The 11,608-nt window shown below is 43.8% G+C and overlaps 4 protein-coding genes and 1 non-coding gene across 5 annotated transcripts; 4 read left to right on the forward strand and 1 right to left on the reverse strand.

The window, feature by feature from the left end:
- Window positions 1-428: 428 nt before the first annotated feature.
- Window positions 429-3,944, forward strand: LOC6567348 (protein dalmatian). Its single transcript, XM_001993795.2, has 3 exons — window positions 429-1,291; window positions 1,347-2,959; window positions 3,226-3,944. Exons 1-3 carry the CDS (start codon window positions 544-546, stop codon window positions 3,490-3,492), a joined length of 2,628 nt encoding a protein of 875 aa, XP_001993831.2. The 5' UTR covers window positions 429-543; the 3' UTR covers window positions 3,493-3,944.
- Window positions 2,998-3,162, forward strand: LOC116805809. The gene has a single exon (XR_004365412.1).
- Window positions 3,945-4,105: 161 nt separating the features above from the next.
- Window positions 4,106-7,125, forward strand: LOC6567323 (protein VAC14 homolog). The gene is made up of 9 exons (XM_001993794.2): window positions 4,106-4,261; window positions 4,329-4,479; window positions 4,574-4,804; window positions 4,873-5,338; window positions 5,394-5,720; window positions 5,952-6,060; window positions 6,129-6,425; window positions 6,497-6,739; window positions 6,804-7,125. Exons 1-9 carry the CDS (start codon window positions 4,164-4,166, stop codon window positions 6,943-6,945), a joined length of 2,064 nt encoding a protein of 687 aa, XP_001993830.1. The 5' UTR covers window positions 4,106-4,163; the 3' UTR covers window positions 6,946-7,125.
- A 263-nt stretch (window positions 7,126-7,388) lies between these two features.
- LOC6567322 (pre-mRNA-splicing factor RBM22) lies at window positions 7,389-8,898 on the reverse strand. Its single transcript, XM_001993793.2, has one exon. It carries the CDS (start codon window positions 8,742-8,744, stop codon window positions 7,473-7,475), a length of 1,272 nt encoding a protein of 423 aa, XP_001993829.1. The 5' UTR covers window positions 8,745-8,898; the 3' UTR covers window positions 7,389-7,472.
- Window positions 8,899-9,170: 272 nt separating this feature from the next.
- LOC116805781 (ATP-dependent RNA helicase abstrakt) lies at window positions 9,171-11,376 on the forward strand. Its single transcript, XM_032740095.2, has one exon. The coding sequence runs from the start codon at window positions 9,216-9,218 to the stop codon at window positions 11,073-11,075; it is 1,860 nt and encodes a 619-aa protein (XP_032595986.1). The 5' UTR covers window positions 9,171-9,215; the 3' UTR covers window positions 11,076-11,376.
- The last annotated feature ends 232 nt before the right edge of the window (window positions 11,377-11,608 follow it).

The following is an 11,608-nucleotide window of genomic DNA, read 5'->3' on the forward strand; positions in this document are numbered from 1 at the left end:
GTTGAGCGAAAATTGTTGTCAGCCACGAGTGGCGCTCATACCGTGGGAATGTAGACTCAAAAAATGGATTGAAATGTGGTCGCAAGGAAAAAAAACAATTACAATTACAAAACAAAGGCGAGAAAAACTTTCACTCGTTGTTGGGGCTATTTTTTTTTTTTTTTTTGGTTTTTGAGGAAGCAAAACAAAATATGGGTGCACTTGCCCTTGCTGGACGGTGGCAGAGAGCACTGTCGATTGATTTGCACGCACGAACACTGCACAATTTGGAAATTTTTAATTTTAATTAAACGTCGTAGCGTAGCTGTTATGTTACATATTAATTAAACGTCGAATTTTTTTTATTTATCGTCACATCACCTATCAGCTGCTGCTTGCAAAATGTACCACGACTTATCGATAATGCGCCGATTAATAATCAGCTGCAACCCTACAGTTCAGCACAACTAAAATGGCGGGAGAGATATTTCTGCTGCGTATTGCTTGTATATTTGTTTATTCGTGTAAATAAATCAAACGTCTCAATGTGAATTAATAAGCAAAATGTTGAAAACAACTAGAGCAAAAGCACGTGAAGTGTCACAAATTTCAACAATTCCCAAACGCAATGCTTTACGCATTGCGAACAAACGAAACGACGACGTCAACTGCGCAAATGCAGAGGCAGAAACAACAACGAAAACAAAAATTCCGCTCAATTCGCAATCGAGATATCGCATCAGAAAGTTTGTTGTGCGCATTAAACGCATCAAACAACAAGAAACTATTGTTGCGCCAAAGGTGCACAATCAACATAATCATGTTGCAAACAGGCAATCATTAAAAAGTGATTCAAACCCAACCGCAAGCAACAATGTTAGCGAAAAAGAATCCCAAACATTTCGCAATAGAAAGTTCAATAGAAAGCAACAAAATAATATTGTTGCGCCAAAGGTGCAAAATATACAAAATCATTCTGTAAAGAATACACGCTCAAGCAGGCTAGCATTGAGAGGTGCTCCAAACCCAGCCACAAGCAGTAATGTTGCCGACAAGGAATTGCAAACATTTCGCAATAGAAAATTCGTTGTGCGCCTTAAACGCATTAAACAACAAGAAAATGTTGTTGCTGCAAATGTGGAAAATCAACAAAATCATTCTGTAAACAGAACAACTACAAATCGCCAAACCTTGAGAGCTGCTGCAAGTGCTTCTGCGGTAAGCATTGCCACCGACAATTTTGGTGATGCAAGCGCATTGGAGCCCACTCGCAATTCCACAATGTGCACCGTGCCCACCAAACAGGCCAAAGGTATGATAATTTTATATAAAATAAGTTCATTTATAAACATGTATTTGATTTTTAGTTCGAGGTGGTGTTCCGGTGAACGTTACGACTGTTGTAGCATCAAAGCCACGTGCACCACGCTTTTTTCACCGAGATCAGCCGCCGTCTCGAACTCGTTCCTCGGTCACACGTAATGTGTATGAGTTTCTGTCGCAGTCCCAAATCGAAGACAACGAGGTCAAGGATCCCGCTGCCGATATCATCAAACAAATGGTTAAGGATGGCAAAGCCTGTGTAATGAAGCGTTGCAAGGGCAAGATGCGTGCGCGTCCCGTCAGAAAAAAAGTGCGCCCCGTGGGCCGAAGAAGGCAATGTTTGATGCGGAGCATAGGGGAAAAACAACAGGAAAACGTTAAGAATGTCAAAGCAGTTGTGCCGCCCATCGAGCAGCCCATGTCGCCCATCTACGAGCTACAAATTGATTCCAGTGACGACGATGAGAATGAGCCCAACGATCTCGTACATCTTGAGATGCCAGCACAAGTGCATGCTGCCCAACCACCAAAGCAAGCTCTGCCCGAGGGCGCTTACAGCCCTTTGGCGCGCTCAATGCTACTAAATCAAACAAAGAACAAGCAAAACACACACGAGTCCCTCGACAGACGTCGGGATCTGCTGGACATAGCCAAGAAGTTCATCAGCACGCCAATGAATCGAAAAAGTATTACGCACTCAACATCAACATTTTCACCAATCGATCTAGATAAGTCGAACAACGATCGACGAACAGCAGCAGCAGCTGGCTCTTCTTCGCCATGGCGTGTACCCGACGAGTTGCGCATGCCCAATACATTTGTATTTGGTTTGAACACATCCCAGCTGCCATCGTATTCCAGTGACTTTATAAGGAGCCGCCCTCTGGTCTATGTGCCAGATGCGCTAGAGCCTGAGCCCGAACCCGAGCCGATTGAGGAGGAGACTATTTTACCGGACGCGAACGAACAAAGTGTCAATTTAGCTTCCAATGATTCCAATGGTGAAAATGTGCCGCCAGCAAAGGAGACAATCGTTGAACTTCCTATGACATCAATGGTACCAAGCGAGGGCCAAGAGAATGAAAATTTGGAGAACTTTGTGCAATTGCCGAATCCTCGACGTACGCTTCAACATCGCAGTCCCTTAAAGGACATCAATATACTGGAAGTGGTTATGCTGCCTTCATGGAAGAAAAATGTGCCAGATCCCAAGACTCCGACAAGAGAATCGATGGTCAGAAATCAAGTTCATTTCGAGCACTCCATCGAGAATATCAGTCCAGGAAATTTGAGCTCGCGACCGGCGCTGCTGCAACGACAAAAAAATTCCAATCTCTTTGGTTTCGAGGACTTCCTTGATGATGATGATGAGCAACCTACCAGCAGCCATGGTCAGAATCAAGATGTCACGCTGTACGAGAAGCTGCAGCGGCTAAATCGTCTGCGACCAGCCGACAAAGAATTGCCACAAGTCTCCAAGACACCCATGCACTACGACTACGATGATCTGGAGGCACATCAGCCCAGGCAGCGCAACATTAAAGAGATGTTCTGCTCCACCATGATTGGTACGCCGGCGCCTTGTCGTCCCAGTATAGATGAGTCAGTGTCGTTATTCAAAGACATAGACGAACCAGACACAACATTTGACGAAAAGGTGAGTTCCAAGTGAAGTTCCAGATGACTCCTTTCCATTTTGCGCTGGACACACAATGACGTTCTTTTACCCAGTTGACACGTCATAGTTTAACCATTGCGCCAGATTAAGTGTAAATCGAAAAAGTTATTGCTTTCGATTGAGCCAACAGGGCCGTAAAGATTCAAGCTCATCTTTGTACGGTAGTAAGCAGCTCGCACAAGTCACAAATCACAATTATCTCTGTCCGATCTACCCAAACAAACCCTCATTTAATTCTCTTCCAGAAACCACGACGCACCTATGTTCGGGAACGGGTGAAGCGAAAGCGAAAACCACGCGTTCACGTCCTGTTCATCGAGAGCGGCGAATCAGATAGCGAGGACAACGAGCAGGACTCTAAGGAGAAGAGTTCGGATTCACCGGCGAAGGCGATGCCTCCACAGAAACGACCACGGAAGGATGTGGTGCATGAGGCTAAGCTGAAGCAGTTCATCACCAGCTTTAACCAGGAGTGTGCAGAGGTGGAGAAGTTTCCACTGATAGTTGAATAGCCCCGCGTCCAAACGCTGGCGTTTATTTCATTTGTTTTCCTTTTCTCTATTTTTTTTTTGTTTAATCGTTAAGACCTGAGTATTAGGTTAAGCTTAAGCTTAGATTTAAAACAAAATTTCGAGTATGAATTTAAATTTCGTTTCAATTATGTCTTTACATTTATCACATTATCATACATAAGATGTGGTGTGAATATAGAGAGATTAATATTAACATTATGTACACAAGCATTCGATTACGATGACAATTGATTCGTCCCCAGTTAATAAAAATTTAATTTAAATCAGAAATAGAAATAACATTTTTCTGAGAATATGCTTCTAAAAATGTATAATTGGTATAGCTATAACTTTAGATTGCACAAAGTCTTGTAAATAACTCCCATTTTGTTTTATGCTGGGTGTATGTACATATTTATGCATCTATCATAAAAAGAACTCCAACAATTTTAGACTTGTTGCTTTTAGGTCTATTTTACAATAATGGTAAATCGTTTGATATTTATTATTCCACATTTTTTACAGGGTATAAAGTTTCCGATAGTTCTTGGCTTGTGCATAAATAATAATAAATAGGTGGCAGCACTGGCCAATCAGCTGTAGCTGACATAGTGGCAACACCGCGGTTCAAGCGAACAATCTAAATACTAATTTTAAATCAAAATTTTGCAATGGAGCCGTCTTATGCGCCCTTAAGTGAATCCTGTGCCAAGGCGCTGGGCGATAAAGCCTACGACAAGCGAAAAATCGCCTCCCAGGAGATTGAAAAGTGAATACGCCCATGCTTGGCTCCTCTGAAAGTTGCTGGTAATTTTGTTTTATACATTTTCTTGCAGAATGGTCATTGAGTTTAATAATAAAAACAATACTGTGCAAATCCGAAAGCTAATCGAGGTACTCTCCACTGACTATGCCACATCCCGTGATCCAAATCGCCGAAAGGGTGCGCTCATCGGCCTCGCTGCAACGGGATTAGGGTTGGGCAAGGTAAACAAAAAAAAAAAAAAACGAAATTCCATTAGTCATAGAAACACGTAAACTGATAATTGTGGGAGTTTTCTGATTTTATATTTTTGCTTAGGACTCGGATAAATATGTGAATGAGCTGATAACGCCCATTATGAACTGCCTGTCAGATCAGGCTTTTAACGTCCGTTACTTCGCCTGCGAATCTTTGTACAATGTGGTCAAGGTGGCGAGATCGGCGATCATACCATACTTTCCCGAATTGTTTGCCGCTCTCTCGCGCCTGGTTACCGACTCCGATCAAATGGTGAAAGATGGCAGCGAGCTACTGGATCGTCTGCTAAAGGTTTGCACCCGTCCCCTTTCTATCCCTGTTCTATAACTGTATAAACAATTTATATTTGTATTTTGCAGGACATTGTCACTGAATCTTGTGAGACATTCAATCTGGAGGCATTTATACCATTGCTACGCGAGCGAATGTACGTTAAGGACCCATTTGCTCGACAATATGTCATCTCGTGGATATCCATACTGAATGCGGTGCCGGACATCAATATGGTCAACTATCTGACCGAAATTCTGGACGGCCTTTTTGTGATGCTCGAGGATAAAACGGTGGAGATACAGCGCATGTGCGAGAATACAATCAGTCAGTTTCTAAAGTCCATACGCAACGATTCGTCGTCGGTGCGAATGGAGGAAACTATCAACATATTGATCACACACGCCCAGTCACTAAACGAACTGATCAAATCGATTGCTATCTCCTGGATACGGGAGTTTGTTCAAATCTTTGGCCCCGATGTCCTGCCACATGCGAGTGGCATTTTTACAGCCATTCTACCATGCCTCGAGTACAACGTGGAGTCCAAGCGCAGTGAGTGCTTCATTATATAGTATTAATGGCTTAACTTCATTTCCAAATCAACCAGGCATTAAGGAGTGCGCTGTGTTCGTAAATAACTCGATGATGCAGCTTGTCTCATCCAAGGAACTCAAATCACAAAATATGTCCAAAATTGATTTGCGTTCCATAATGGAGGTGCTGTCCCAGTATCTCACGCACAACTCGATGCACACAAAGATTGCCGTGCTCAAATGGATCCATCATCTATTCATCAATTTCCCCAACGAGATGTCTGTCCACGCCAGCAGTCTGAACAACAATCTGCTATCAACACTCGCCGATAATTCCGATGAGGTGGTCCTAAAAAGTCTATGTGTACTCGCAGAGATTTTAAGTTCGCAAGATAAAAAAGGTAGGAATTAAATTGCTAATAATTATCAATTTTAGAAGTTTCATTTTTATATACAAAAGTAAATGTAAGATTTAAATACTTGAAAATCGATTATAAGAAAGTACTCAAAGTAGTTCCTCTATCAGAAAAGTTATGAAACATAATATTAGATTGAAGTCATCTAATAACAACTATAATTTCTAAATATTTTTTCTGCTTTCATCTATTTTATAATTTCTTTGAATCCTGCAGATCTCGATGACTTTAACAAGACGCATTATCGCAAATTTTTGTTGAGCTTGCTGAATCTGTTCAGCGAGGAAAAGCTTATTTTAGAGAATAGAGCTAGTCTCATTATAAGGTAATGTTCTCATAGCATTTATTTGAAATCATATTTAATTACTAAATTAAAATTTTCTTGTTCGTTAGAAAACTTTGTGTTCTGCTCAATGCTGAGTACATCTATCGCACCTTTGCCGAGATCATTGCAGAGGAGGTGCCCAATCTGAAATTCGCCTCGACTCTTGTTCGCCTCCTAAATATTATACTGGTTACCTCGACGGAGCTTGTTGAGCTGCGCACCAGCTTGCGTGATATATCCAATGAGAAGTCCGCTGATCTATTCCAATGCCTCTACAAGAGTTGGGTGCACTGTCCGGTGTCCACACTAACGCTCTGCCTGCTAACCCAGTGCTATCAGCATGTCTCCGAATTGGTCATCCTATTGTAAGTTTGCAGTTGCTGCAGTTTTATCTTTTACTTAATAAATAGTAATGAATCTTCTCATTCGCCTCTAGCGCTGATGTGGAAATCACGCTTGAATTACTTGGCGAATTGGATAAGCTGGTGCAGCTCATTGAATCGCCCATATTTGCTGCACTGCGTCTGACCCTAGTGTCAAAATCAAATAATTGCGCTGATGCACAGTATTTGGCTCATGCCTTATTTGGAATTCTCATGTTGTTGCCGCAAACGGAGGCATTTAATACGCTGCGAAATCGCCTGCAATGTGTGCCCAACTATTGGGGCCAGTTACCCACGTAAGACAACTGCAACTCTGCAAACTTAAAGACTTCTGATTGATTTTCCTTTTTTATTTTTTAGAGATGAGCGCAATTCTCTGCAGTACAAGAGCGGTATTGATTTTGCAGCGCTGCGAGCACATTTTATTGAGCGGCAAAAGGCTCATCGAGTTCAGCGCGTAATTCAGCGCAAACGCACCGTTATCACGCCGGATAGTATATAATGATTTTGTATTCAAATTCCAGTATGTTATGTCTGTGATTAGGCAAATTATTTTTAGGCATAAAGTGTAATTTCCAATGCTTAATATAAATGTAAATGTGAGTGTGTATCTCAGATATTTGTAAATATATATTACCTTAAAAGAGGATATGTTGAGTTTGTCACAAAATGCTTAATGCATTGATCCGATTTAGTATTTGTACTTTTTTTTATCAGCTATTATATATATCAGTTTGTTCAGTGCATCTAATACTTACACAACTCGAAGTCAGTTGGGTCGAATCGCTATAACATATAGGAATCATCGATCCATTTCTATATTTATATAATTTGGACTGATTGATTCTTTCTTTCTTGTTCTGTTCGATTTGATTTTATTAAAATTGATTTGTTGTTTAGAATAAATCGCTTTTGCCATTGCTTGTCCGCACTTACATATATAAATATATAGAAAATTGTACAATTTATTAGCGATTTTAGATATATGTGCTTGTATATTTACATATCACATACTTTAATCTAAATATTTCATTTTTTTAGCGCACCCATGCGACTGGCATCCTGGCTGGGATACGCCATTTGACCGGGTGGCGGTGGAATCACATCGAGATTCACACCAGAGGTAGTGGCACCATTTGGGACCGAGCTCGTTGGAGCAGCGCCCAGGCCGCTGTATGGTGCTGCATAGGTCGGTTGGGCGTACATTTGATAGGCGGACGCTGGCACCAGATTGGTTGGCAACTGATGCAGTTTCATGCCAGCTGGCATCACATTGATTTGCTCCTGTCGCAGATTGAAATAATCATTCGGCTTGGCGCTGGGCGGCGGAATCCCAGCCACATCAAAGCGTCGATCCGTTTTGGCGGCGGTTCCCTGCTTCGCCTGCGAATGCGCCCATTTAATGCTGACCTTGCGGCCATGGATGACCAGTTTGTTGAATGTGCGCTCGGCGGCCAATTCGGCAGCGCTGCGTTTTGTGTACTGCACAAAGGAGCATTGCTGGCGCGGCACCAGCGCAATCGAACGTATCTCGCCATATTGATAGAATTGATCCCGTATCTCTGGCTCGGTGATCTCTTCGGGCAGATTGCCTACATATAATGTGGTGATATTGCGATCCTCTGGCGGTTCCAACGTCGGCAACGAGGCAGCCCGCTTCATGATCTTCTCAGCCACCGGATCGTTGCGTCCATAGTAGCGATCCTTGATGTTCTGCTCGCACAGCGGATCATCGGGCTCGTTGGGCTTGTCGTGGCGATATGGACACTCCTCGCCACGCTTGCACTCACCCTTCACCCAGAAGGAGCAGATGTGGGGACGATTCCGTTTGTAATACGGTGCTGTGCGCGCCAATTTCGATAGCATCTCGTTGGCCGCCAGCGAGCGACCAACGGCGCCAGCTGCCTCGGTGCCATCGCCATCGGCAAGCTGGGCATCAATGTTCTGAATGTAGTACTCCTTGTTAACATCACTTTGGGGCATATTGTCGGCCACTTTGAGGGCGGCGTCGCGCACTTGGATGGGCAGACCGAACTCCAGGTCGAGCAGGCACGTTTGACACACGTTCTTGAGGCGAGCGCATGTCTGACACACTTCCGTCTTTTTGAAACGCATCCTTGCGCCAGGACACCAGCGGAATATTGTAAATGGTCGTGTGCAAATTTTGCATTCCTTGCCGAAACGCTCCTTAATCATACGCACATACGGATTGTCGCCCAGGCACGTCTGGCAGAGTATCGGAAATTCGGCATCCTCCCAATTCTGGCGATTGTACGTGTTTGTCGTCTTTGACATCGACATGGCTTCGACAAAGAAAATTTATTATTTACGGCAGTAGAAGAAAAACAGCACAATGCACAATGTAAAAGAGTTGTGTCGACTGGTTCGGAATAAGTTCAATTTAATGACTGAGTCGAAATATTGTTTGAGCTAGTGATGGCTGAACGACTGAATCGATATATTGTTAGAGATGAAGCGATATATTACATTTTCCATTACCACGCGATTGTCAAACAAAGTAGATGGTATCGATACTAACGCGAACTGTGTTTGTATAACATTTTGAGTAGGCTTCTGCTATCATCAGCTGATTGTATTGGATTTTAAAAGCCACCACAACTAACGCGATAGTCGGTCAGTCGATATATCGGAATTAGTAACCGGCTATCGGTTCGATTTCAATCAAGTGGCAACGCTCAATGGGCGAAAACGTTTGGTTGCAAAATAGACATAAACAAACACAATAAGCATTATTAACAAAATACAATAGCAATGGCAACAAATGTTAAGCGCTACAGACGTGCATCCAAGTCCTCCGATGACGAGGAGAAGGAGGATAGCTATGTGCCCTATGTGCCGGTCAAGGAGCGCAAGAAGCAGCACATGATGAAACTGGGTCGCATTGTTCAGTTGGCAACGGAACAAAACCAGCCAAAATCCTCCAGTGAGAATGAAAACGATGACGACACACAGGGCGCACAGGATGCCGAGACCTGGGGCCGCAAATACAACATTAGTCTGCTCGACCAGCACACGGAACTGAAGAAAATTGCCGAAGCCAAAAAGCTGAGCGCCGTGGAGAAACAGTTGCGCGAGGAGGAGAAGATCATGGAGAGCATAGCACAGCAAAAGGCGCTGATGGGCGTCGCCGAGTTGGCCAAGGGCATACAGTACGAGGAGCCGATTAAGACTTCGTGGCGGCCGCCACGCCACATTCTGGCCATGTCGGAGGAGGAACGCCAGGAGATACGCAAAGAGCTGAGAATTCTGGTTGAGGGCGAGAATCCCAGTCCGCCCATCCAAAGTTTTCGTGAGATGAAATTCCACAAGGCCATAATGAATGGACTCGCTGCCAAGGGCATTAAAAAGCCAACGCCGATTCAGGTGCAAGGATTGCCGACGGTGCTATCGGGTCGAGATCTGATTGGCATTGCCTTCACCGGCTCTGGCAAGACGTTGGTCTTTGTGCTGCCCATTGTGATGTTTGCACTGGAGCAGGAATTCCGTTTGCCCTTCGAGCGCAACGAGGGACCATATGGACTCATCGTTTGCCCCTCGCGTGAGCTGGCCAAGCAGACGTACGACATCATCCAGCACTACAGCAAGCATCTGCAGATGTGCGGCATGCCCGAGATACGCTCCTGCCTGGCCATGGGTGGACTGCCCGTCAGCGAAGCCCTCGATGTCATCTCACGTGGCGTGCACATTGTTGTGGCCACTCCCGGTCGTCTTATGGATATGCTCGATAAGAAGATCTTGACATTGGATATGTGTCGATATTTGTGCATGGACGAGGCGGATCGCATGATTGACATGGGCTTCGAGGAGGATGTGCGCACCATATTCTCCTTCTTCAAGGGTCAGCGACAGACGCTTCTCTTCTCCGCCACAATGCCCAAGAAGATTCAGAATTTTGCCCGCTCGGCTCTTGTCAAACCGGTTACGATCAATGTGGGACGTGCCGGTGCCGCCTCCATGAACGTCATCCAGCAGGTGGAGTATGTGAAGCAAGAGGCAAAGGTTGTCTACCTGCTCGACTGCCTGCAGAAGACGGCGCCGCCTGTGCTCATTTTTGCCGAGAAGAAACAGGATGTGGACTGCATACACGAGTATCTACTGCTTAAGGGTGTCGAAGCGGTGGCCATACACGGTGGCAAAGATCAGGAGGAACGTTCTCGGGCCGTCGAGGCATATCGTATGGGCAAAAAGGATGTACTGGTGGCCACAGATGTGGCGTCCAAGGGTCTCGATTTTCCCAATGTGCAGCATGTGATTAACTATGATATGCCCGATGATATTGAGAACTATGTGCATCGCATTGGTCGTACGGGTCGATCCAACACCAAGGGACTGGCCACCACAATGATCAACAAGATCACGGAGCAATCTGTGCTGCTCGATCTCAAGCATCTGCTGCTCGAGGCCAAACAGGAGGTGCCCGATTTCCTTGATGAACTGGCGCCCGAAGCAGAGCATCAGCATCTGGATCTGGGCGATTCACATGGCTGCAGTTATTGTGGTGGATTGGGCCATCGCATCACCGAATGCCCCAAGCTCGAGGCGGTGCAGAGCAAACAGGCATCCAACATTGGCAGACGCGACTATCTGTCCAACACGGCTGCCGATTACTAGATTTACTTGTATGCTTAACTTAGACCAAGTACTTGGACAATATTTAAAAGCTTCAACGAAAGCTGGGCATTTTATATAAAGTGATCGCTCGACAATGTTTCAGCGGTAATTCTAGTTTAATGTAATGAATAATTTAAAGTTTAAACTTTAATTGTAAGTGTAAACAATTATGTAATAAAACGGCATATTACTCATAACCCATAAGGTTCCTGATTGTAATTTATAAAATTGTAAATTTAATCATTTTTTTTATAGAAGAAGCTAATAAAAGTAAAAATAAATAAAAGTGTTGTCAACAAATCTTAAATGAAATATGTTTTATTAAATACACTATATTATAGAATTCCCTTTAAATTTAAAAATTAAACTTTCTTCAAGTGCCAATTTCCCAGCATTCACTGTACATTATAAACAACAATAAAAGCTGGAAATTCCATGCTTAATGTAAATCGATGACTTTTGCACTTCCTTTCTGAAATGCGTTATTCATTTGTTTACCATTCTATTTACCGTTTTGTTTGCAAAGGTACTTT

This window comes from Drosophila grimshawi, unplaced genomic scaffold, assembly GCF_018153295.1.
Source record: "Drosophila grimshawi isolate 15287-2541.00 unplaced genomic scaffold, ASM1815329v1 contig_311, whole genome shotgun sequence".
NCBI lineage: Eukaryota > Metazoa > Arthropoda > Insecta > Diptera > Drosophilidae > Drosophila > Drosophila grimshawi.

Excerpts from the sequence above, each read along its gene's own strand:
- LOC116805781 (XM_032740095.2), top strand. The coding sequence starts at position 9,216 with ATGGCAACAAATGTTAAGCGCTACAGACGTGCATCCAAGTCCTCCGAT.
- LOC6567323 (XM_001993794.2), top strand. The coding sequence starts at position 4,164 with ATGGAGCCGTCTTATGCGCCCTTAAGTGAATCCTGTGCCAAGGCGCTG. Across the intron at positions 5,339-5,393 it reads CAACGTGGAGTCCAAGCGCA|GCATTAAGGAGTGCGCTGTG; the intron begins GTGAGTGCTTCA and ends CAAATCAACCAG. Across the intron at positions 5,721-5,951 it reads AAGTTCGCAAGATAAAAAAG|ATCTCGATGACTTTAACAAG; the intron begins GTAGGAATTAAA and ends TGAATCCTGCAG.
- LOC6567322 (XM_001993793.2), bottom strand. The coding sequence starts at position 8,744 with ATGTCGATGTCAAAGACGACAAACACGTACAATCGCCAGAATTGGGAG.
- LOC6567348 (XM_001993795.2), top strand. The coding sequence starts at position 544 with ATGTTGAAAACAACTAGAGCAAAAGCACGTGAAGTGTCACAAATTTCA. Across the intron at positions 1,292-1,346 it reads GCCCACCAAACAGGCCAAAG|TTCGAGGTGGTGTTCCGGTG; the intron begins GTATGATAATTT and ends TTTGATTTTTAG. Across the intron at positions 2,960-3,225 it reads ACACAACATTTGACGAAAAG|AAACCACGACGCACCTATGT; the intron begins GTGAGTTCCAAG and ends ATTCTCTTCCAG.